At 40.0% G+C, this 26,064-nt stretch overlaps 1 protein-coding gene across 3 annotated transcripts; it reads right to left on the bottom strand.

Annotated features, from left to right (window-relative positions):
* On the bottom strand, positions 1-24,815 carry CYLD (CYLD lysine 63 deubiquitinase). Of its 3 annotated transcripts, none has more exons than XM_054169884.1 (17): positions 24,635-24,815; positions 19,737-20,397; positions 18,735-19,037; positions 17,731-17,836; positions 16,624-16,722; positions 15,452-15,568; positions 13,485-13,864; positions 11,907-12,072; positions 10,987-11,128; positions 10,353-10,475; positions 9,093-9,184; positions 7,959-8,025; positions 6,205-6,337; positions 5,498-5,606; positions 4,357-4,475; positions 3,549-3,765; positions 1-2,240 (listed from the first exon to the last, which is right to left on the bottom strand). In XM_054169884.1, the coding sequence occupies exons 2-17, from the start codon at positions 20,241-20,243 to the stop codon at positions 2,056-2,058; spliced, it is 2,865 nt and encodes a 954-aa protein (XP_054025859.1). In that variant the 5' UTR covers positions 20,244-20,397; positions 24,635-24,815; the 3' UTR covers positions 1-2,055. The 3 variants fall into 3 exon arrangements, with proteins under 3 accessions (XP_054025859.1, XP_054025861.1, XP_054025860.1); XM_054169886.1 differs by having other exon boundaries at positions 18,870-19,037; XM_054169885.1 differs by lacking the exon at positions 24,635-24,815 and adding an exon at positions 20,803-20,940.
* Between the last annotated feature and the right edge of the window lie 1,249 nt (positions 24,816-26,064).

Below are 26,064 nucleotides of genomic sequence, written 5' to 3'. Positions count from 1 at the left end.
TTTTATTTTGTGCAAGCCCCCTTTTGCTTGCTCCTTGCAAACAGGTCTCACTTGAGGTACTGAGAAGCTGTGGTTGGATCTCCTCCTCAGTATGCCAAGGGTAGGTAACCATACTCAGATGAGGTCAGCGTTCTCTAGGCCATTTTAATAAACACAAGCTGCTTAGAGTAGACCTATAGAGCTCATCTTTTTACCTTGATATTGCCTAGGAGATGCCTCTATGGTATCTTTGTCAATACGGCTGCAGCTGCTGTCCCAGAGAATGATACATAGCCAAGGAGGAGCCAATGGACAATAACCCCTCCACTGACAGGTTATAAAGTCCATCACCTAAAGCCTCACTAAAATTTTTCAGCAGAGATCAAGAGTTCCTAGTAGTACTGAAACAAAAGAGCGGTTTGCTAAGGAGCACAGACTAGGTAAGTAAGGCAAGGGAACATGGACGCCAGAAGACTGTTAGAGGCAAAAGCAACAGTGACACTTTCACTAACTACTTCCTTGCTCTAGAGAGTGAAAAATTAGAGCACACTACATGCACTGGCTAATGGAACAGACCAAGTCCCTCAGCACTGCCTGCTTTAGACAGTTTAGTCCTTCAAGCAGTTTTCAACCCTCTCTGGTACTGTTCAGTGGCAGAGCCTGTCCTAAAGAAAACCTTAAGGTTTTCCATGAAGAACAAAGTAATCACATTTTCTACAGTATGGGATCAGCCTCCCCTGTCTTTAAAATGGTGGCTTTTTCAAAGTGGCTTTTTTCTCTGTTACTTTCTGTGACTTCTCCTTCTACAGACTTGATCCCAAAGAGGAAGTTTTCCATATAAAACATCTCAGGGTTGAAAATGTACAGCTCATATCTATGCACTTTGTACAACCCGATTTTACCGTCTCTATATAGTTGTATGTTTGCCGGTCGGCGTTGACAGAAGTAGCTAAAAAGCAACTAAAACAACAGTGTTTCATTCAAAACAGAAACCAACAGACTTCAAAAGTACAGTATTTTACATCAACATTGGTTCTGCAGCTTTTCAAGTTAGTTTTCATTAGGTACTTACTATACAGTAAAGCTTTGCTATACATTTATTTATAGTTTCATCTTTCCAGGCAGAGATTTTTACTATTCATTAGTAATCCTAAATGAAGAGTCAAATGGGTAACATATTCCCAGGTAGCAGCTTAATGTACCACAGAGAAGTCAGTTTTGTTTTACCAAAGACTAGAATCCACTTCAGTAACATTCCCTGAGGCAATCCACTGTTTTATTGTTTTGTCCTCGAATCATTTGTATATACTTGCTATTCTGTTCCAGACGGCTTTGTTTCTTTATAAATAGACACTCAGCAGTGAAAGTTAACAGATGTCTTTTTCTAATTTTGTATTTCAGCAATCATGCTTCCCTTTAATGCCCTCTTCTGCTCTTTTTTTCCCTTCAAAAAATTGCAAGTTAACAGATAGCAAACCTGCGTGCTTGATTTTCACAAGCTAGGAATCCAGATCTTTAAATGAATGTTCATTTTTGAAGAAGCAAACGTGTGAACTGAAAATCTTGTAGATGGGTAACAGAACAGAATTAATATGCCATGAACAGTCTGAAATGTCTCTCAAAGAGAATCTGTGGTGCTAAACAATCAAGGGTGGGGGAGAGGTGGTAGGGCAGAGGGTAGAGAAATACAAGAGAATGATCATCCTTGGCCCACAGAAATGCACTGAGCAAAAACTATCTAGCTTTACATTCCAAAGAGACTAAGGAAGTTTCTCCTGATATAATTCCACCTTTAACATTTCAAGAAAACCTGTGTATAATCAATGCACTTAAAGGTTTAAGTTTTAGTAACTTCACTTAGACTTACTTTGTTTATAAAACAAACACACAAGCACACTTCCTAGAGTGCAAAATACTTCAATGACAGAACTCCACATGTAGGTTTTGGAACAGTAATCCTTTTGCTCTCAACATCTTCCTTGTCATCGCTTCCATTGCCAGCAACGGTTGCCTTTAACCATAAAATGCAGCAAATGCAACTCTACACCGTTTCTTCAGTTTTCCAGAGCACACAGTTCATTTATATAAGCTCATTGTTGGACTTTGATACATGCACATGTAGGCATCACAAAGTAGTCTTCGTGCACAACCTTGAATTTTCCTGGAATCCAGTGAGTGCAATTCTTCTAGAGACATCTTCAGGTATTCACCAACTTCCGGACATGGGGTAACTTGTGGAATGTTGAAGCCATTCTGACCTCCTTTTGGCCACAGGGAAACAAAGAGAGAGAGAGATTAGGGCAGTGTCTCTTTGCTCTTCTAATGTACTCTAATTGTGACAGTATCACCAACTCCTGAAAATGCCTTCTGAAAAACCTACATATGCCATTGTGGACTGCTGCAGGGTAAACTTCTTGGACAACTGGGTTGCTCAAGAAAAATTGCAGCTGGTGTCGGAATATCTTGTTCACTGACAAACATATACATACTCCAGCTCAAAGGTACTGAATCTGTTAATAACAAAAACTGGTAACAGCTGATGAATTTACAAACCGTAAGTTTCTGTATCTGGCTTGCAAGAGTAAGGCAGAGCTTGCTCCTAGCCATTTTTCATCTAAAAATGAGCAAATTCAAGCACCACAAGTTTGGACATCCATGACACTGTTTCCCAGCAGACATTTTTAGCTTACAGCACTTGCTGAAGAAAAGCATTTGTGATATAGACACTCTAAGATCAGCAGGAGATAAACCACTGAGTATCTCATTTGATCGACATTCCTGAACTAAAGTGGTTCTTTACAGATTTCAGCCATACACATTTCAAGCACTCTGAAACAAAGCTTGGGTGCCTTCTGGCTTTTAGAGGGAAGAGACTTTAATCCTACAGCAGATTCGTTTTCAACAGGAGGCAACATTCTTCTGCTCCCACAAAAATCACACCGTAACAGAGGAGTTAAAGAATGCTTCATGCAAAGTCCTGTTACTATGTCTGACGCTTGCAACTATTGCTGTTTTTCCTCATGTGCCAGAACTGAACGAAGTCCTTAGTTAAACGTATTTAATGCAGCAGCATTTAAGAGAACACTTGTTCTACTGACATTTGTATTATTACAGGGTAACAGTTTTCCACTGCTAACTCTAAAGAGATTCAAAGAAATGATATATATGTTGCAGTGTGACACCATTTCTTTTGTTGAGGACACCAACACCTTAGTGCAACAATAGTATGTGTGTGCTATGTGATAATGATGCACATCCACTTAAACAGAGACTGAAAAAACACCTTCCTGCAGATGATTACTTAATTAATTCTCTCTAACAAACATCCAAAGTACAGAAAAACGTAGAGCAAATTGAGACAGAAAACTTTTGCAGTAATTTGTGTTTAGTAAAGTATCCAATTCAGGTAATATTCAGATTATGCAAATCAGTGGCTGCTAGGAAATAGCATCAAATACATCAAGTTAAATGACATTAAGAGCCCCAAAAATAAGGCACTGAAATTTAAAGCAGTTTTTACATCTAAAAAAAATTAAGAGAAGACTAGTAAGAATAAAGCAAAGCTTTACCATCCCGATCTGCCATGCTGTCAAAGAAAAGCCAGGCGGAGTCATCCTTCCCGTATTTAACGAAAGCCACGTAGTGGCTCGTCTCTATGCAGAGGACGGCAAACAACTCCATCTTCTGGTTCGGGATGCATCCGTGTCGCCAGTCCCAATCTGGTAGATCTTTAGGTAGTGACAATGGATTGAATTTATGACTCTGTCTCTTGGGATGAAGATGAACCTGCAATTGAAGTAATATTTCAGAAGAGAAAAAAAAACAACACAGCCCATAAGATTGTTTCAGTGGCAGCTAAAAACAACGCTGCTGTTGAACTGACTAGAGAAGGAACAGCAGCAGACTGAACGTTTCTCCTACTTCTCCCCACCAATGTAGTTCATACTGCCCAGAAAACACAACAATTTTCATTCTACTGTGAAAACAAGGCATGGCTGTGACAGCTTCATGCAAGATACCAAACAGCTCTCAAAATGAAGCAGTTCTACACCATGGATTTATTAATTCAAACAAGGTAGCATTTATCTAAAATTAGGATTTAAAGCAGGCAATGAGAAATAAGATTCCAAGATCTCTCACTCACCACCTCTCCCCTGTATTCAAGTCCTGGATTTGGCAGTTGTCATGATTTTAGTAGGAGACTGGATGAGTTCTTTTAGAAGGCTCAAGTGATGTTCCTGGCTAAGCTTTACTTGGTATGCACAGCTGCACTAGTGCTGACAAGAGTCTCACTGTGCTCTTCCACTCTCCTTTTGATTATTACAGCAGGTACAGCTCGGGTGAAGCCCAAGCAGAGTAACAAAGGCCACAACTCACCTGCGTATTGCACGTTTTGCAGAACTGCTTGATTTTCCCAGCAGAAATAGAAGTATCTTCGTAGCACTCCCTGCACTCGTACATGGCGAGTCCTCCACATATACGGCACTGCCTGGGAGCTGCGTTTTTAAAGACAACATTGGTCCCCATTTGGGAAGACTGCTTTTTTGGGTTTTAGATAAAGGGTATGGAAAGAAGGGAGGGTAACTACGTGGAGAAACAAAGCTAAAACCAGACTGCCAATCAAAGCAGAAATGTACTGATGTATCTAGCTGCTTCCCTTTGACATAACGGGGAATGAGAGAAAAACTTTTGGAGTGTTAAGTTGCAAAAGATGATGATTACAAATGAAGTTCCATTAACTGCATGAACAAGTAAAAACAGGTTTCTAAATCAAGTCAGCTCTCATCCTATTGGTACAGCTGGCTTAGCTCCCATGTCTCTGAACACCAGAAAAAAAACACCAACCAATAAATCCTGTAAGCTGGTGGCCATGACAATGGAAGAGGAGGCCATGACAGTTTCAGTGATTAATTCTGATCTCAAATTAAACCCTGGGTGTCTTTCCTTAGGCAAGTCAATGAAAAACTCTGAAGACAACTGCTAGAAATTTAAGTTCACAAAAAATGGTGACAGGTTTATAGTAAAAGAAAAGCACCATCACTGCATGCTGCAGGTTTCCATATGAACCTCAAGTTCTCCAAAGTTTGATAAACTCATGACCAAAAGCTTAGAAACAAGCAGCACAAACTGAAGACTAATGTAGTTAACACTGCAAATACCTACTAGGCAATCAGTGCTACACTCAAGACATATTAATGAATTGTGTTCTTGCTAACAATCTTAGCATCATCATCATGAAATAAGTTTAGTTGTTCCCTTCCATACTTGAGAATTAAACAAATCAATCAAGTTACATTTCTATACATTCTTCTGAACTATAGCTTTTGACATGAAAAACAAACAAAACCTAAACATTTTAGCCAATAAATTTTCCTTTCTCCTCCACCTGAGCATCTCACACTACCTTGTTAACCATTTAATGAAAAGCCCCACCAAAAGAACCCAGAGTACTTGCTTTCACTGTGTTAGTCTCACTCCATAACTCTCTTCATTAGACAGCACAATGTTACATACTTACTGTCTTCAAGTAAGTCTGTTATATTCAGCTCCAAGGAGGGAAAAATTTTGTTGAACATTTTGAAATCTTTTCCAAAGCGAGGCATCTGGATAATCAGGCAAGAGGGTGCCTAGGTGAAATGCCAGAGTGTAATGTCATGAGCTTAAGCTTGGTAACAATCTCAGTTTAGATACATACTTCTGAGGCTATAAGCCTATATTGCCTTATTTAAAATCGTAGCCCACTGACTTCAAAATTAACACGATGGTAAGCAAAATAAGGACTTGGAGAAAACCTACAGCTAAAAACCCCACAAAAAAGCCAGTACAGTGGCATCTAAACTACTGTCAAATGTCTTAAGTCCCAGTCATGCTTAAGTGCTAGGCTCCACTTCTCCATCTGAATGGGGAAGAAATAAAATCTTCCCATTGTAAAGCTTTTTACAAATAAAGGCATCTCAAAACATTAATCCTTAAGACAACTTGCTGGCAGTAACAAGTTTTGTTTCAGTAATTCTTTATCTAAATTAGTTTGGTCTGGTCAAAGATTGTAGGCCATCAAGGCAACTTTATTTTTGTAATGTATGCATCCTGTACCACTGACCTCATACTTGCATTTCCAACATGTCTGCATTTTGGTTTAGCTCCAAATCCTACTTTTGCCCCATGGCTGAATAAGCAAATATCTAGGTATCATCTCTTCTAACAAAGCAAACAGCTGTCACTAACCTCTGCAAACTTCAAGTTGCTGTTGATGAATGACCACTCTAGTAACTGCTGAATTGTTGGGACTCCAACTTTCTCATTTTTGTCCATAAAAATTTGATAGAAGTAACAGTCTTGTACTTTCTGACCTGCTGATCTGAAAACACATTTAAAAAACCTACAGTTTTTGAAGCTCTGCTGTAACAACAACGGTATTCTACCAGGAAAATAGTATCTAGCAGAAAATAGTCTATACAACAGCCTCTGTGCATTGAAATGTGTTATGCTTTACAAAACCAAAACCCAGCAGCAATAAAGTGCCTTGTTAATAGGCAATCAAGTGTGTAATGAATGCAGAAAACTAAGAAAACAAAAGCAGTATCAATTTGGGAGTATGTTTTTAAAACACATGCCTATGTATTACTGAACTGAGAAATAATTCCTAAGCAAATGGAGTACAAATGGAACAAGAGGCACCATTCCTTACTTTGTATTTTACACCCTTCAGCCGTGATTTCTGCCACAGAAGTACATCTGGTAAGTACCAAAAACTACAAATACATTATTCCCTCATTAAGATCTACTATCCTAATAATAACTATTACTACAATTATATTATTGTACCCCAGCTGTTTCACCAGAAGTATACATTAGCCACAGAGTTTCTCAAGACACCATATTTCATAGAGTTGAAGAGAGGCACTAACAACTGGGAGGGTCTTACAAGCTACTTTCTAAGCACTTTTCTATACACACTTGAAATTATTAGGTATTGTGTTTTGGTTTCCTTTTTTTTTAATCTACCAGTTAGATTACACACCTTGACCTCTGTCTAAGCAGAAACAGTTTCATATTCATTATATCCTTGATCTCTCATCCCTTCCAACTTTTCCCCTCTCCTCCCAACAAAATTCTCCTATAGACCCACCACAGAAGACAGCCCCAGTGGCATCTACCCCAGGGAAGAACAGTATATCACACACATGCTCCAGTCACAGTGTTGAAGCCCCCATAGCTCTGCATAGTGCAACAGAGGGCACTTAGCTCACACACCACTGAGCTAAAGAAGCATACAGACCAAAACAATTCCTGCAGTGAGGAAAGGACTGAAAAACTATGACAAATGCTTTGTAACACTGCTGCTGCCACGGGATGCAGCAGAGAAGCTGGGTAGCAGAATGACAGCAGTGTGAGACAAGCCCTACTTCCATTAAACTCAGTTATGACAGCTGAATCCTTGCAGTGCCTCAGTCAAGAATGAAGGCGTATGTAAATACCAGTAACTGCTATTTTGTTACAGTAAGAGAACTCAAAGCTGGTCAGGGTAGACCATTGAAATATTTTTATCAGCCTTAAAGAAGAAATGCAGAACAGTTTCCATGTGTAAACACCAATTCAGCAGTCTCTGCAGCCTGTCCCAGAAGTAAGTAGATACATGGTGCAAGCCACATTAAGACGTGCCATAGAATGCTCTTACAGCAGCCATCCTCCAGCAACACTGGCAGGAAGACAGCAAGGCTCCAAAGCACACAGCACAGGGACAGGGGATCTTTGTCCAGCCAAACTGTTCTGAGCTTTTGCAAGAGACCAGTGGGGCAAAACCCGCCTACCAAAAAATGTAGGATAGTGTCAAATGTGTCAATAGAACTATTATATCTTATTAGAAATCTAAGTAAGTCAAAGGTGCTCTAAGAGCTACCTCCATTTGAAAGGCAGTAGATGCTCTCTCCTTATCAGCCTCTGTAACTGGATGAGTTCAAAGAAGAAGACAGACTCACCTTATTTTCAGCAGTGGCTCAACTCTTAGAATATGGTGAAATAAAATATTTAAAAATTCTTCTGGATCTAGGAGGAGAGTTAAAAAAAAAAGTACTGTTAGTATGCAAAAGCAGACACATTATTAAAGACTGATTTTAAATCAAAGTTTCCAAAATTTTAACAGGAAAAATGGTTCATTTTTACATCTTTATTAAAACTGTAGGATTATGACAAACTACATTTTCATGACACAAACCGCTATTTGCTCGCTTGGTGTCAAATGGCCCCAATAAAAGGCACAGACTCAATAAGGTAACAAAGCTTCCCAGTAAAGATCAAAAAGATGCTCTGTATTTCAGAGGAATCATTTGGCACCACACTTTTCTGGGAGAAAGAAAAGCTTTCAGGAGAAAACAGTGAAACTGCAGAGAAGCAGTGAGTAGTGACAGCAACGCCTACGTAAAAAAAACCACACAGTAGTAACAAGGTTCCATCTAGAGACCAAGCTCTCTAATCAAGAATGCAGCCAACATGCTTCCCAGAGGTCTATTCTCCCCCAACAGAGTTTTCTGGAATGTTTCTCTTTCTGCCACTAACTGCAATAAATACTGTTTTTCATGATTTTCAAAGAAACTAGTGTTCTCCCAAACAAAACCCAACCAGCTCCATCATACAATGCTAATCAAGCATTACATGAAGCAGAAGGTTGGGAACTGATTTTTCTAAAGCCACTGACACATTTTATTTCTTTAAATACTTAAAGTCTTAACCATTGTGAAAATGAAATGTTGTAGTGCAAAGATTATGTTCCTCAGGGACCAAAGTCACATTTTGAAAGAGCCCTGTCATTTCTGAGGAACAGCTTTAGATCTCCCCTAACTGCTAGAAGGCAGTTACATGGGCCTAGGAAGGCAAGGAAAGAACCGGTCAGTGAAACACTGTCATGGCAGAAACTGTTCAGCTAGAGTTACAGACCCAAGGAAGCAGAGAAGACCTTTATACAACCCAACAGTCATTCAAAATCCCTGGTAAAGATATTGCTACAGAGAAACATTTGTGTGTTTTGTTTTGGTATAATTATATAGCAAGGTACTGCAGTTCCTCCACAATATCATTCTTAAAAATCTCAAAGAAAGGAAAGCCTCCCCAGTTACCTTTTTCCTCTGAAGTGAATCCTGATGCAGCCTCAACTTTTTCAAGTATTTTCCTCAGTTTCATGATTTTTGTAGCACATACATATCCATATCTAAGATAAATGGGTTTAAAAGATCTATTAGCTAGTTTTTGGTAAGTCAGAGAAGCAGGAAAAAAAAAGGTGAAATACAGGCTCCCGAATCTTCTTTTGACGGTGTACAGTACTTCTCTAGGGCTGTATATTGACTTTTCATGTTCAATCTGACTATCAGGTTTTTTTAATGCAGTATAAATTTTGTGTAGTGCATAATGACCTTGTACAGCTTTTTTAAAGCACTAACTTACCGGGACAGCTGTTATCTGATTTATCAGTCAATTAATTCTGTTTTCACTCTAATTTGCCCTGCTTAATACAGCGTTTTCAGCTGTATATCGCACAACAGCAGCGCTGTGGGAGTTGTTAACAACACCACAAATAATGAAATATTTGAGAAAAAGATACAGAACTGCACTGCTGACCTAAGAAACTGAAGTTTTGCAGCATTCCAACTTTTCTGCTAAAACTTTACAAGAAACGCAAAGGAAATTTGGAGTACAGTGGAAAGATAGAAGACTTTCAGCCTTCTCGATCACCTGAGTTTTCATCTGCTCAGGGTGTAACCTACTACCCTATACCACAGAACCCTGGAACACAGCAGGCAAAGTACACATACTCATACAAAGCACAAGAATTTAGAAGTCATCTACTTATTCCAGGAATCCAAAGGAAAACTGCCAAATGGTCAGTGACGGCCTACAGTGTCAGAATTACAACTGTATTATTTGCGTGTTTAACAACAAATAAAACTAACCTAACTCTCCCTGCAGATTGGTGCCATATTTCCTTTGTTTATTGTCTAAGAAATTGCCAAAGCTCATGCAAATGCCTTTAAAGTGTTTTGACCACTTGTAACAATCAGTGAAGCCTCTGAAGCCCTGCCGAATCTATCCAATCATGAAAGGTAGCCCAAATACTTTGTCAAGAAAACAGCATTACAATCACAGAAATACCAATACTGCAAACAAATGTAACTTGTATTTAGCAATTATTTTCTAGTCATACCTACACACATTTTACTATAGTTTTATGCTGACTGCATTTCCAAACAGAGAGTAGCAAAAAAAATTTTATTGCCAAATATGATTAAGTCCAGCAGCAGCTACCCAAAATTTTCAGGCCTGCAGCATGATCTAGTGTAAAATTTACATGCGACCAGAGAGCAGCTCATGTTTTTACTTACATTCTCAGAGGATTCACAATCTCTGTCCTCAACAGCTCTTGAGTCTCACTATAATACTCTACATCATTCTTTTCTTTAGGTCTGAGTAACACAGTGTCCAAAACAGAGCTAAAAGAAAACAGGCTACAAAGAAAAAAAGAACAGTAAAGTTGTTTTGATTCTGGCAGATACAACCATTTAGATGACTAAGCAGCATAAGAAAAACCAAGCAAAGCCACGTACTAAACAAAATCACAAAGGTGTAATTACAGACACAGGACAACACAGCTGTACTAAATAGTAGAACTCCACTCAGAGTACAAAACCAGTATCCTAGGTAGCATTCAGCAATGAAGTTTTATGAGACATTTCCCTCCCTCCACCCCCAAGCCTGTGTAGTCTTTAATCCTTTGGCCTTTACAGGCCAGGGACCCAGTCAAGAAGGGTATAGACACACGAGGGCCAGTACAATGTGGACATTATTAGTAGTTCATGTTCCACAGCAAATGCTGCAGAACTTGGTCAGCTTGGAAGAGCACAGTCACGTGTCACAAACTGCAGTGCACAACTTCAGCAGCTGCACAGCAAGGCACAGTCATTACAACAGGTTCTGCATTTCTAGCACAGGATGTCACTATACAAATTAGGAACTTACCAGAATAAGGTGGAGTCTAAGTAACAGGAGTTGTAATGACCCTGGATACCTTTCTTCTTTCCAATCATTGTCTCTAAACCTTCTTTTTCCATTTTTGGAGGAGTGTTTTCTTCTACCACTTCACTTAAGTAACCTCCAAAGGCTGAAATTTTTTTTTTCAAAAGACACTTTAAAGCCTCAAATTTTATCCCCCTTAAGAATTTTTTATTAATGTTTTATAGCTAAGTTGCTGCCTTAGTGTAAGCATTCCTTCTCTGGAACAGAACAGCATTTTATCATACCTGAAACTCACTGTCTTCCAGGATGAACAAGGCCCTTAGAGTGCTTCAGAAAGCCTGCAGCACCACATTAATTTTATCCAGTAGGAATAAAGTTCTCTCCTCATTATAAATGCCCTGTTCACACTATCTGACAAGTATCACTTTTTTCTTCCCTGTTGTCCCAGGCAATACACAACATGGCCCAAGAAAGCTAAAGCATCTGAGGTTAAAAAAAACCCAAACCACTGAGCATTTCACAGCAAACTTCCACCATAAAAACCATGCTATTCTATTGCAGGATTTAGAAAAGAATGATTTGACATTATAGAAGAACAACTGTTTCTGATGATGCAATCTCATAGTGCTGGAGTTGCAAGTATCAGACAGGTTGCTCTACAGCTTCTAAAGTAAAAAAAAAGGTACAGCATAAGAAAAAATTCCTTAATGTTATGAAATTTCTTTAAATATGTGAACATGTTCTGGATTTAAAGCATAAAAAGAGTAATCCACAGAAGCACTATGTTCTGTGCAGGCTGATCCTCTATTAATTAAATTCATTTAAGTAATACCTGTTCACTACAAAGAACATATTGCAGGAATAAATGAAACCAAAACCCTTGTCAGTTCCCAGCTGGTAAGTATTAAGCAGAAGCCCAGTACCTAGAGAGTTGCAGCGTTCAATCTGGTTGGAAACAGGCTGTAGTGAGGCAAACCTGGAATCTGGCCTGCAGCTTTTGAGTTTAACAAAAAGAGCTTTCTTTGGAGCACAAGTGAAGTAGCGAGTTCCTTTAAATGTCCCATCTGTACAACCTGCACATTCATCTTCCTGAAAATTCAAAGGAGAATCGATTGGTTTTGTTATTTCTACAATTCTGCAGCATGATATTTGACAAAGTATCTACTCCTAAGCCACCCCCTTCAGGTACTCTAAAGCTTGATATATAATTTATACATTTCAGTATATGAAGCTTCAGCTAAAGTGTTCTTTAACTGGGTTTACTGAAGAAATTTCAGACTTGCACTATATTCTTCATGCTTAAACTTTCACTCCATCCTAAATTAAACAAAAATTCCATCAGAAGCAGCTTGGGAGGGGGTGGGAAAGGAGAGCAAGAATGAAACCTAGTGAATACAAGGAATTTGAATCACTCCAAATTCCTTCTGTAGTTAGAAAGAGCACACGCACACTACCAAGCACCTTTTAGAAACTCACAATCACCAAGTGCCTTAATACTTTGTGTGACTGTAGCCTGCACAAGAAAAATTCCTGCCTCAGAATGTACACCAAGGAAAGACAACACAAACTAGATACAAGAAATAACTTATGCAGTAACTTGTTGTGTAGTAACGTGATTTAAAATGTATTGTCTGCTTACTAACGATTGCTAGGGTTGAATGCAGAAGTATGTGACAAGCAAGTCCAGAAATCCAGGCATCCTAAACTGCAGGCCTAGAACATCTGTGGCAAACTACAGCTTGAGCTTACCCAAAGAACCCACAAGCTTCAGGATTTTTTGTAACAACTGAAATTCCAGTCATATTCTCACCTACTTTGCTAAAGGTGTTTGTTGTTCTACATAACTGTATGCTGCTTTATCTGAAATGTTATTAAATGTTATCCTGATGTAAAGAACCCCACCCACCTCCCTAAATGGATCACATTAATTTAACTGTTAGCCAATCACAACCTTGGCAGCAGCTGCCACGGAGTCAAATTCATGCCTGCTGCCCCTGGAAACTGACAAAGGGCACAGAGAACACATAAAGCAAATGGTTGTCAAATAAACAGCATCACTACCACTCATTACCAAACCCAATGCTAGGACTCTGCCTGCTCCTTTGCTGGTATGCAACAAAGAGACAAAATATTGACATTCAACTAAAGATTCTTAGAGCCAGGGTATTTTAGGTAAATCTGCATTTCAAAGAATGTTTAAATACAGTTGGCTTTTTTCATTTTCTATCTCCATACCATAAGCAAAGGGCTCTCCTTTAAAAATAAATGATCAGTCCTACAGATCCAATTACCCACTGCAACACAAAGACATCTCACAGCCTGCCTGAGGCAGCCATGAAAAGTCAGAATTCACCCAAGAATTTAGTTGTGTCACAAGGATATTGCATGACCACCTGTATGGACAAATTCCTCCAGACTGACTGCATTGCAAAGCATGCAGGCACCAACTCTCAGAAACAAAACCAGGGACATGCAATTAATAGAGACCAATTGATACTTACCAGTTCCAGTCCAGCTAACACTTCGTTTACTCCCGGGGGCTGGCCGATCCAGCGGATGACTCCATAGAAAGGAGGATTTTCTTTAACTTCAGCCAAGGAACCTGCCTCAAGACCATGTGAGTTCCCAACTGGGCTTGCTGTTGTTGGGCTCTCCTGGTTAGCTGTAGCATTTACATCACCAATTACTGACTGAACAGATAAAGAGAGAGGACTATGTGCAATAGAACCATTAGCAGTCGATGTTTTTGTCAAGCTAAAAGGGAGGGAGTGAAATCTGTTTTCTGTAGACACAGAATTTGTTAAAGGTGGTTGCAGTGGTGGTGAAGAATGTCCAAATCCAGAAGATGAATCAGTAAGTGATTTTGCAGGGTCTTCAGCAACTGTTAAAAGCAAAACAAAGACATCAGTAAATATGGAATGGCTTTTTCCCCATTTTACAAAAAAGACTTTGCTATCAAACCAATAAAGTGTATCTGCAACCACATCTGATCTAATGGGTGTCCTGTGTAAGAAACAGCTAGGGACATGCAGGAGGATGCTTCTCACTTGGCAACACTGGAGAAACTGAGCTGGCTGAGGAGATACTGCAGTAGCCCTACCACTTTTACAACAACCAAGAGAAATTAACACCACCGAGGAAGGAGCTGTTAGCCACAAACTACAGGAAGGTCTAGACTGAAAACTTTTGTTTGGTTTAAGTGCAACGGCCCCAAGGGTTGTAATTCCAATAGGCAAAAACAGGAAGTCATTGGACAGTGTGACTGCAGAAAGCATTTTGTTCACAGCTCATACAAGATGAGTAATTGCTAGCAGACACAATTTGCAAATGGAAAAATGCTTATTCCTGTGGCTCTATCACAACATACTCTGGTTCCAGCACAAGGAATCTAACAGTGTCTATAAATAATAAAGGATTTAAATAAGTCATGACTAATGTAATGCTTGATAAATAAGATCATAACTAGATGTAACAGCACAAGTGTTGTGTATCTTATCCCTCTACATGGTCTCTAATACACAATTGGTACTGACAGAGCAAAAGCCTCTTCTCACCTATTTCCCACCCCAGTTTTATTAACTGAAATTATTTTAAAATTAATTTTTGGACATTAAGTAATCATTTCCCTCCATAGGCTTTTCTAGACAGGATTTATACCTTATTTTAGAGATTATAATAAACCATTTTTAAGCAAGAGTTTCAAGCTGTTGGAACAATATCCATTAGGCAACAAAGAACAATTTTAACCCATTTTCTTTTACAGTTCATGGAATTGAGGGGATACTACTGGCATGGGTTTCAAATGTAAATTAACAATCTTAGTGTCTACCTTTCACTTCCTGAGTCAGCCACACTTTAGAAAAGTTGACCAGGAGAAGAAGAACAAACTTATCTGGAAGCAAATCAAAATAAACTGACCCTTTAAGTACATGCATCCATACTTGTAAGAATTCAAAGAGAGATTTTAAAGAAGTAACTTCTTAAAATGTTGAAGAAATCTGTATGCTTAGCCAGATTATTTTCTTCCTCTTCTTCCAGGTTCATTATCTTACATGGCAGAGTATTAGTTCCCCTACATCTGCAACATTAGCTAGAAAAAGACAGGCACAAATAGAACTACCCTGTACACTTGGCTACAAGGAGTATCTTTGTATCTTCCTTCCAAGCCTCAGCTTTTATTTTGCCTTCAAGACATAGGCATTCCCACAGAGCTGTACTCACACTGCCAAAAATGTCATCTTCTACACCCAGGATTACACAACAGGTCTGTCAATTTAGACAGAGCATATTTTCACGGGGGCTCCAAGATGCTTTTCATGACATAGTATGTCTTTTGCCAAGACAACATACTCCAACTTTTTTAAATTTAAACTCACACTTGCTTTATTTGAAGATCAATCCACTCTAGTTTTGATTTGTCTTTTAAATAAAGTGTGTGCCTACATGAGAGACCATCATCTCTCTTTACCTTCATCAATGTACCATGGGGGTTTTGTTTTCGTTTGAGACTGAGAGTCAACCGATGAGCCATTTAATGTGTAGAAGACTTCAGATCTGTTTCTATTCCCAGGTTCAGAGGTAGATCCTGGAAAACAACATGTTTTATTAAAGAGATCAATCTCTATTAACAAAAGGTTAGCTACACACTTATTTCATAGCATAAATTTGTTACTCTACTACCAAGGAGGCAAAAATGCCTTTCCACAAAACAGCAAACTCTCCCATCAAAGCTAACACGGTCCTAAGCCTGCAGCAAAGCAGCAGCTTATCCCAAACAAACTTAATCCTAAGATGAAATTTCAAGTCACCTACCTGAAAAGGCAGCAGAAAATGCCCCTCAAGTGCAAATCTTTCATTACTGTAAGCAATGGGTATAAACAGGTATTTTTTTTGTTTTAAAAAATAAATTCAGAACAAACAATTTATCAATCCAATTCCACAGTTACAACTTGTGCCTCCATGCAACCACAGTTACTTTAGTAAAGACCATCTCTGTCATTATCCAATGGCAATGTCCAATTACAGAATATATTGCTACTAGTATTCTACAAGCCAAACAGCCACTCCAAAGACACAGAATTTTGATTTATGGCTTAAAAAAAATTAATTCCTTTCCAGGTTTTTGGGTGGATTCTCAGCTCTGGCTAAAACCAGTGTCAAAAGAAGCTTACATTCCGAAATTTGACTTCAGTTTTGAGTAATGGAAAAATTAACTTATTTACTATAAAGCAGATCTGTTCTTGGGCTACAAAGTTGGATTTCTCTAGTCCTGCAGAAGGAAGACAACAGTAAAGTAGGTTCATTGAAAACGTCAAAGAACCACAACCAAACAACAAAACCAAAGGCACACCACACTTCTGGAAAATCCAGAACGCAGCCCTGTTATACTAGACAACCAGACAATGTGCTTTTGAACTTTCGGTAAGTCTCAAACTGATTTTTCATGACATTAAGTTAAGACTGCTCAAAATACTTTCAAACTGTCTACCACCTTTATTATGGTTAAATAAAAGCATACTACTTCCAGAGAAATTTAAGTGGATCTGTAACTAAGTGACAGAAAATGTCAGCAACACTTTTGCCTAAGCCACAGAAATTTTTACTCTTATCTAGGTAAAGAAAACTGCTTCCCATACATACCTGTAGCCTTTGGCTTACTATGATTGAACAAGCTTTTGTCACCACCACCTCTTGAGGTATAGGCAAGCTTGGGAGGTCTCCTGTCCTGTGACACAGTCTCTAAAACATGGTATATAAAGAGAATATTAGCTTTCCTTTTCTATGCTTTCACTATGCCATAGACAAGTTCATGAACCAAGGTCTAGCATCCAAAATTCTGTGAGTGAGTGAGTGGAGTAAAACCTTGTTTGGCACGTAACCACCATTTAAAGGGTACATCATTTGCTTCTGTCACATCAACAATTACATTACTCTGAAGCCTACCATGATTTCTTGGAGACAAACGGTTGGACTTCACGCTCTTCGATGTATGTGCATGCTTCCATTATAGGAAGCAGATGCACGAGATTATAAACTTTGCTTTCTACTAACACATGTAAAACAACTGTTCTTTTCCTAAAAAAGGGGAAGGAAATCTCCATGAATTCCTCAGAGAATTCATGCAAAAACATGCATCTCAACTAAACCAACAAGCAGGAAGTGAACACAAGAACAGTTAGCCAAACTGAAGACAGAGGTTACAGACTACAGGCTGTACAAAACTGCACACTCAGTAGTACTTGTCTCCAGAAACAGTACAAACAAGTTTTACATGAAAAATTTCTTTCTTCGGAAGAGGAATCAGGGGACTGCAGTGGTTACAGGTTAACACTATTCAGTGAATTACTGTGGATAGTGTATTTTCCAGTCTTGCTATGATTTTTCAAGTACTTACAGAATGTATGAATAAGATTATCAATACATTCTGAGCATAGAACACCTTTCTCATCCAAGAAATGTAAACTCCTGGAGTAAACTGAGAAACATCCAACTAAAAGGATTCCCACTACAGACACTAACACATTAATGAGCACTATACATCTGTATAGTGTTGTAAATACCATACAATTTGACATGAGTTTTGTTCAGTATTAAACCTTTTCTACCAGTGAGACTGTACCAAAGTAGAAGGAAACTGAAGGGTAACACAGGTTACACTAATTCAAGTGTATCTAGGATATTCATTCTGCAGTGCCTAGGCTGAGATGTTATCAAAGCCTGCCTTCTGGTTAAGAAAGCGGAGCATACCTGGAATAACATCATTGATATGCAAAAGAAGTGTACTTTCAACACTTGCAAAACTGCACAGCTGTATTCCATTGTATCTTCCATCCCAGTTTCCAATAGGATTATCCTGGAAACAGAAAAGCGTGTTACATGTATCCCAAGAGAGGATTTATGCAGTACAGAATACAGACGTCTTTGAGAATGTAAAAAGTAGAAAGTGCAAGGTTTGACAACATACACCTTTTCCTGTAACAAACTTTGTATTTAGAACACTCAAACACAACAGATGACGCAGACAAAACACAAACTTAAAAACTGCTCTTCTGAGAAATATTCCCTACTATAATAAGCATTATTCTACTAAAATCCAGTCTTTATAAACAAGTTAGAACAACTCCAGTGCATTGTTAGGCAACAGTTACTGCAGTAAGTACCTGATCTGCAAAAGCAAAACACTCAGTAGCTACCTAAAACTTGGAAAATGTTCATTTAAAAAAAAAAATAAAATAAAATAAAAATCAAGGTGCTAGAAATCATTTGTAATTACAAGTTTCACATTTTCTTGAAAGACCAACTTTTGAATGTAAAACTCAGTTTTTAACATCAAATGTCAAACAAATCAATTAATACATGGGAAAAAAAAAAACCACACAGCTTTAAAAATAGCTAACAAAGGCATCCAGTTTAGGTTTTTTTAAAAGGCAGTACAAAGCCAGTCTCACAAGACAAACACTCAACTCTATTACTTCAAGACTGACATCTAACATTGCAAGTAGCTCAGTGGAGGCTCCTCAGAGTAACCAGTTATTTCTCCTGAACTGTTTAGCATCAAATAGGAAACCATTTACCTGATGCCAACAAAACCAATCATCACCAAGGGGCATCTTTGGACACAAGAGTTTATTTCCCATTTTAGGTCAGCCTCCGCTGAAGTAGCTTGTGGATAACGTTTCTTCATCTATATTGCATGTCATTTACTAGGTAACACACATGCAGAAGTTATTAAAGTCAGATTATTTTCTTACCATGTCCACTCCAACAACGTATCCTAAACTTTCGTTTCCTGGTAAGACATCACAGAATATAACTGTCCCATACTCTATACTCTCTCCTATCTTCAGAGAAACCCTGGAGTTGATCTCCAGAGGAGGAAGTTCTACCTGCATTGTGTCAACTGGAGCTGCATAGTCACTTTCCAGTTCATTGTCATCATCTTCCACCAGCTCCAGTTTGTCCAAAGCAACAAAAACCCCACAATCCTCATCACATCTGAAAAGCTGCTTGCCTTGGTACTGTCCATCAGTGAAGCCCTGACCACGACCTTCTTCCTAAGTGTCAGAGGAGGAAGAAAAGGAGGGAAAACAGACACAGAATGAGCAGCATCTTTTATGCAAATGCAGTAAGAATTTGAACAATTAACTGTCACTATACTGCAAGAATTCTATTGCCAGAATTTGTGGCAAGTGCACACACACAGCTAGGGAACAAACAGTAAGAAGGCAATATAAAGTAGCTGCAGGCAGAAGCCTCTCCACTTAGAAAAGCTTGTTTCCTTTCAATGCAAATCTTCCACCAACAAATTTTTGCCATGTCAGTACAAGATTACTTCATACGAGACATAACGACTCAAAAATTCCACTTGGGTGCCAAATAAAGCAAGCTGATTTTCAGAAGCTTCGGGGCCTGATATTCCCCAAGGTTCTTAGTGGGAACTGTAAACAATTTGGGAAATATTTAAGGAAGACTTTGTAAAATATAACTCTAATGCAGAAGTGGCACTCTCCTGAATCTAATCCTTCAAAAGCTTATAGTTGACATCAATTTTGCAGAAATACATCAATTTTGCAGAAATACATCAATAGGAGCACCCAAGAACAACATTTTCTATCTTAACTAGTTGCCATTTGACTTTTAGCACTCTACAAAACCATCAGCCCTGAAACAAAATATTGTGCCTGCCTCTTTAAATAGCTGTTCAGCTCCTCTTACAAAATATATATGATGCTCCCTCTTAGCAAAAAACTTACCAGCAACTCCACTCCAAAGTATATCCCTGTTAGGGACCTTTCTTGCATTAAGGGTCCTCTGAAGCGAACAACTCCAGGAAATTTCTCATCTCCTGATCTCAGCTGTACTCTAACAGGTGAGCCAATATCTATTTGGATGCCTTTAGTTAATCTGCTTTTGCTTTTAAACAGACTGTATCTTTCCTCACAGTTAGTAATGGCCAAAAGCAACTCGGCAAGTTTTTCATTTATTTCTATAACATCCTTCTCATCCACAAACAGGATTGCATGAGGTTGTTCCAGAATCTTTAATCCAATCTGCAGTTTCTTGCCCTTACAAGGAATATTTCTGGAGTGTCCCAAAGAAGAACGGTCCTGGAAAAACTGCCCAATGCTACCTTTGGGCACTTTCAAGAGCTTCTGAGTCTGCTTGTCTATCACACTGCATTCTTGGAGAAGCAAGTAAAAGATCCGCTCTTCCCAGTAGGATGAACTTGCTTTTTCTTGACTCCATAAGCCTGAATTCATTGTGCTTAAAACTTCTAAAGCTGTGCAGAAGTCCTGAAGAAAAGTAAGTTGTTGATTTACATGTGCTGTTCTTGACAAATTCTACTGGTGGGTCCAACCTTTGTGAAATAATGCAATATTCATTTTGCAAAGAACTAAATCCAGAGCAGAAAGCCTAGAATAAGAAAAAGGGGTGGAAAGGCAAAATTAAACTGGAGAACTGCAACTAGTCTTCAATAATACAACAGAAAATCATTTAAATCTGTGACTAGGCTCACTCTACCTACAGAATAAGAATAGTTCAGCAAAATTTCAAACAGTGAGCATAGTCTTCAAAAAGCCATAGAACTGCTGACCATGGACATACCCATTTCTATTTGTTACCTATTTCCTTTTCCATTTCCTTCAAGTACAGAGCTATGGAAAAATGTAATGAAATGCAGAAAACACACATATGGGAAAGGGAAAAGAAATCTTAATTTCAGATGAACAGGAATAAATATTCTGCTTGAGTTCACAAACAGTATTATATGGAAGCTTTCCGCTCCGAAGGTCTTTTCTTGTGCTTTAGCGTACTTACTGCTGACAAAGTGCACTGCATCTGTCATCCCACATAACATTGTGATTTAGTGCAGTAGAAAATTGTGTCACTGTAACAGAGCAACACAAAATGGAAACTTTAGTAACTTGTAACAGCCATTTCTTTAAATAATAGAAATGGACAGTTCCAGTAAGCAATAAACAGCATATGGAAAACAAATTGTGCCTGCACTGCAACGTGCAATTCTGAAGACAAACCTGAAGTCTTGTCTTTTTATCCTTTTAGAAAGATAATTCATTTCAATGATGTAGGAAGTAGATCACCTTCAGTGTTAAGATACCAGAAGAAAACACCTCAGTTAAATATTATCCTAAGAATTATAGTTCCCAATCAGTAAACTACACAAGAACAATTTGAAAAGACAGAATTTCCTCGCACGTGGTAGCAGATACAGAAGTACAATACACGTACACACATATATATGTTTACAGTTCAGATCATGCTGGATACACGACAAAAGTACCTTAGTCAGACTTTGTTCTTCTAAAGATGACAACAAATTGTAGTGGACAGGTTAAGAATAGATTATAATGTAAATGCAAATGTCCCCGTCTGCGACGCCACAGCTTGCATACAGTTAAAGGAGAATCTCAATGGTTATTTATAAATTTAACTCCAGCAAATAAAAAGCAAATACTCTTTGTCCTTGTGCCTCCTCCTGCTACCCTACTCCTCCAGATCTTCTCTCTGATGGCATTCAAATATCAGGACAATTATTTCTATTTGTCCTACTCAGCTAGATCCCAGCTTCAGAAGCCATTAGAAAGCAATGGAATCCAGCAGGACTGAACTTATTTTCACCACGTTTTTAAACAGGGTACTTAACAAAGCTTTCCCACAAAGAAAAGTAGTAACAAACACAGAGGACCTGGAATTTACGCAAAGTAGCACCTCTCAGTCACTAGGAATTCACACATTTCTGTGCTGACTTGCTGAGCTTCCTCATGAGGCTCTTCTACCACACAGCCATTCACACTGAACATAGCAGCTTCTCTTCACAGACCTTACCCGTGGGTGTCTATGTCATCACCACACTTTGACACTGCTGCTGCAGCAGCTCAAAGGAGCTATACAGTTTAAAGTGTTTCCACCTGAGGGACAGAATCTGGACAGTTTCAGACCTCACTGAACTGTCAATCTGTTTTCAAGTTACGAATTATTCTTCTGCAGTTTTGCTTGATACACATTAATGGGCTTTAATGTTTGTTCCCGATTAACAAAAACACCTGACATCAGAGTGAAACAGTAACATTTTGAGGGCACTAATGAAGACGACAACAGGATGGATCTCTCCATCCCAAAGGAAACATGATTACACGAGCATTAGTTTTTACAGGTCTACTCAGATACTAAACTAGAGTTCCATCCAAGTTCTGCGAGTTCCCACCCCTTACTTTTTTCCAGATGCTGGGAAAAGAAGTAGATAGTGCCTTGGTCTCGATAATTCCATTTTACCTTCTCCATTTCCCAAGGCTGATACACTTTATTTTTTTTGGAAAAAAATTCCACAATCAACTCCTAATATGCTGCAAATAACTGCCTCTGCCTTACAGGGATCATGGCCTTTCCATTCCACTTCTAGAAATACTTCATTTTTATTTTAATAGGTATGTAAGGAAACAATAGATTAATGGAGAAGTCTTTTCAAGATCTTTAAAGTAACATTTTTTTTTTCTTTTTCAGACTATTACTTCTATATTTCTTTAGTAAGTATACTCTGCTTGCAGGTCCACTGCTGCAATATTACATAATCTTCACATGTTTAGTAGTAAAGAATTCAGTGTAAAAACATGTTATCATTACATAATCTAATTGCAACTCTTAACTTTATCAGGTGCATGGTCAGCCTTTCAAAGCTCTAGTCATCCACAGAGATGTCATTATGCCACTGAATACAGTATCAAAAGAGTTCCATTATGACAAAGTTTGTTATCAGTATATAAGATGCCTTTCTTTGAAAACTTATCTACCACTACTGGGCCTGCACAGCTCTAACACCCAAATTCCCTTCTTTTAGAATAATAAAATTGATAAAATAGTATTTTAACAGCACAGAAAAGCTTGCTGAAAAGGATGCTAATTTCTGGCAATGTATCAGAAATACAGGTACACGAATCACTGATTTTAAGATTGGGGGGTTTACAGTCATTTTTCATAGACCTGTTTTGGTTGGAAATAACCTCTGAGATCATGGAATTGATTATTCTGCAAGTCAAGTGCACTTGCTGAACGTACACACATCAGAGTAAGATCAGAAAAAGCTATCAGCTTTCAGAATAAGTTAACTTGGGAACCAAACAAATCATGATTAGCAACGAGTGAAGTGCACAACATACCTGCAACTATACTACTTTGCACATACCAGAGTGTACTTCACTATCACCGCAAATGTTGAAGTGTCAGAGCCTGTTCAATTATGTTGTTCTGCTCCACCTACTACCTGAATTATTTTCAGGCTCAAAGGATTTTGGGAAGCAACAGGCAAAACATAGTTGTAGCTGCAATGCTACATGCTTTGGAAAACAAAATAATTTAAAATTGTCAGAGGCCATAATAAGGCACCTAGTTTCAAATCTTCCCTAATTTCCTTTCTTTCCCCTGCCACTACAGATGTCTCACCATAAAACCAGGAAATACAAAAACTTTGTTTCTATCCTGCAGCAGCCTTAGATAACCACACAAAAATATCTGAATCAGCTGTCAGCTTTCTGCATGAAGTCTTACCCCGATTCCAAGTATAAAATGAAAAAGCAAAACTAAATTGTATTGTTCCTTACAGAGCTTTCACTTAAAACACCAAGTTTAAAACATTTGAGATGCAAATTTCTGTTCTTCAACAGTCCAAAAACCGTTTAAGGAAAGGTTAAGATCAGAACAAGCAAATTTTTTTTGCATCTCAATGCACACAGAATTTCATGACTGCAATACAAGCCATGAGCGACAAAAATAGAGATCTTATCTTCAAAACAGTTGCTGACACATTGTTCAATACAAATTAACAGTACGAATGTATATCATTTCTGAAAGAAAACGCAGCCAAAAAACTCCACTAAAACAGATTTTTGTAGGGTGTTATATATTTAGTACAAACATTCTCTTGAAAGAAGAATAAAAACCATTATGAGCTATCAGAACACTCTGGAATTACTAGACTTGGCAGGTATGCATCAACGTCACCATCAGCCCTGCTCTGCAGGCAACCCTTCTATCGACCCCACAGGAAAGTACTCTCAGTAAAATGAAACACGTATGTTCAGATTTTGAAACGGACACCAAAACACATATTACTTCGTTCACAAGCGGAACGTTTAATCGCAAAAGTGATGTATCGCCTAGCAAGGTATGATGCGACGCGCAATAAACCTGCAAGTCACAATGCAAGGCTGGCTTTGAGAGTAATTATTGTCCCCCGCCTTAGCTTTGAGTATTTTCGCGCTCTCTCTGGGCGTTTATGCGCAGGACAAAAAATGAAAGCTCGAAACACTATTTTAGTCGCAGCAAAAGGTGGTCGGGTCTTAAATCTGAACTAACAGAGAGCCCGAGCTTTGCACACCCCCCGCCCCAGCCCTGAAAGGAGCTACAGCCAGCCCAAACCGGACCCGCCGCTGGGCCTCGCCCCCGCCGCCGGGAGCCCACCGCGGCCCGGCTCCACCTCTAGCGCAGGGCCGGCGACCACGGGAACGGCCAGGGAGAGCGGAGTGGGGCAGTGGGCCCGTGCCGTGTCGCCCAGCCACATCACCCCGACCTAGCGGCGCCAAGCAACGTCCCACGGCAGCGTCGGGCCCCCACGACCCCTCTCTCGCTCACTCACCTCTTCATGCCAGCGCCGGGCCTCGACGCCCCACCCGCCTGCGGGACCTCCCCGCTGCCGGCTCACAGCCCTGCGGGGCCTGACCCCGCGGCCCGGCCCGCTCCACACTCCCCCATCGTCGTCACAGCAGCCAAACGCTCCAGCCGGCGAAACGCTCCCTGCTGCCCTGACGAGCCCGCCCTCTTGTCCCCCGGCCTACTCCCACAGCCAACCACAGCACACCGGCGACACCGCTCCGTAGTGCGATTGGTGAGGAATGCCGCCAGGTTGAGGAGATGAACCGGCGGTCTCCACTCCATCAAGATTGTACGAGCCGCAGGGCGGGGGGGGGAGGTCAGGAAGGAGCGGCTGGTGGAACGCTCCCCTTGAGGGCGTTGATTGGCCCTCCAGCGCAGGGAGGCGAGACGTTGGGAGCAATAGCGGAGCTGATTGGGCAGCGAGTGCGTGTGCCCCCGGCAGCGGAGGAGGAGGGAAGGGCTAGCAGGCCCCGAGCGGTGGTTTGGAGCAGTGTGGGAGCGGCCGCACGCCGTGCGTCCCGACGTAGGGCCTGGTACTGCCGAGGGTGCTCGATGCCCATGCCTGAGCCTGTTCTCTCCAGTGCTTTCTGGAGCCCCAGTGGGCGGGGGTCCAGCCTCTTGACATGCGTGGAAGCGCGCCCTCAGCCTTGTATATGTGCTGGGGAAGCGTCCGGGGAGGGGTGGTGGGTAGCGGTTTCGCACCCGCATTCGGTGAACTGAGCCTGTGTCTCGCTGCTGATCGGCAGCCATCTGGCGGCTCTCGGCCTGCGGACGAGGAGCCGTTCCGCGGAGCGACGCGAGTGCTAGTATCTTGTGGTGCCGCGGGACACTGCCCTCTGCCCGGCCTTCTCGGGGCCTCGCTGAGCTCAGTTTGCAGTTGGAAAGCTGTGCCGCTTCCCCCCGCCCAAGTCTAAAAGAATGTAACTGACCTGTCTCTGCCTGGCAGTGGGGGAGGGTGATGGCAGTGCTATACGCAGCATGCTCTTTCCCGGTACACGGCATTCTCCACTGCTTAGAAAACCTGGAGGATAACCTCGAGTACCCCGGTATAGCAGGCGGCTGTAGAGTTACAAAAAGATTGTTCATGAGTGTCAGACTTGACCTGGCTTTAATACCCAGTTTTGAAATATTTTTACTTAAGAAACATACTAGATTTAATAAAAGCCTTTTGAATGTGACTGACGTCTGAATACTGTTCTGGTTTATGCACTTGGCATCAGTGGTTTTATATATAGTGAGCTCTTAAATAATGAGAGAATACATTCCAGAATAAAAAGGCGTTTTTCCAACAGGACAGGTATGTTTAAAGGCTCTAAATAAGCTTTCAGCTTTTCCAGAAGGCAACATTTCATTTTAGAGAAGAGTTTTTTCATTGCATAGTATTCTGAACTGGCTCTTAAAAACACTTCGGAG

This window comes from Dryobates pubescens, chromosome 19 (genome assembly GCF_014839835.1).
Source record: "Dryobates pubescens isolate bDryPub1 chromosome 19, bDryPub1.pri, whole genome shotgun sequence".
Taxonomy (NCBI): domain Eukaryota; kingdom Metazoa; phylum Chordata; class Aves; order Piciformes; family Picidae; genus Dryobates; species Dryobates pubescens.
The sequence above is the reverse complement of the archived record's forward strand: the minus strand, read 5'-3'. Positions and strand labels throughout refer to the sequence as shown.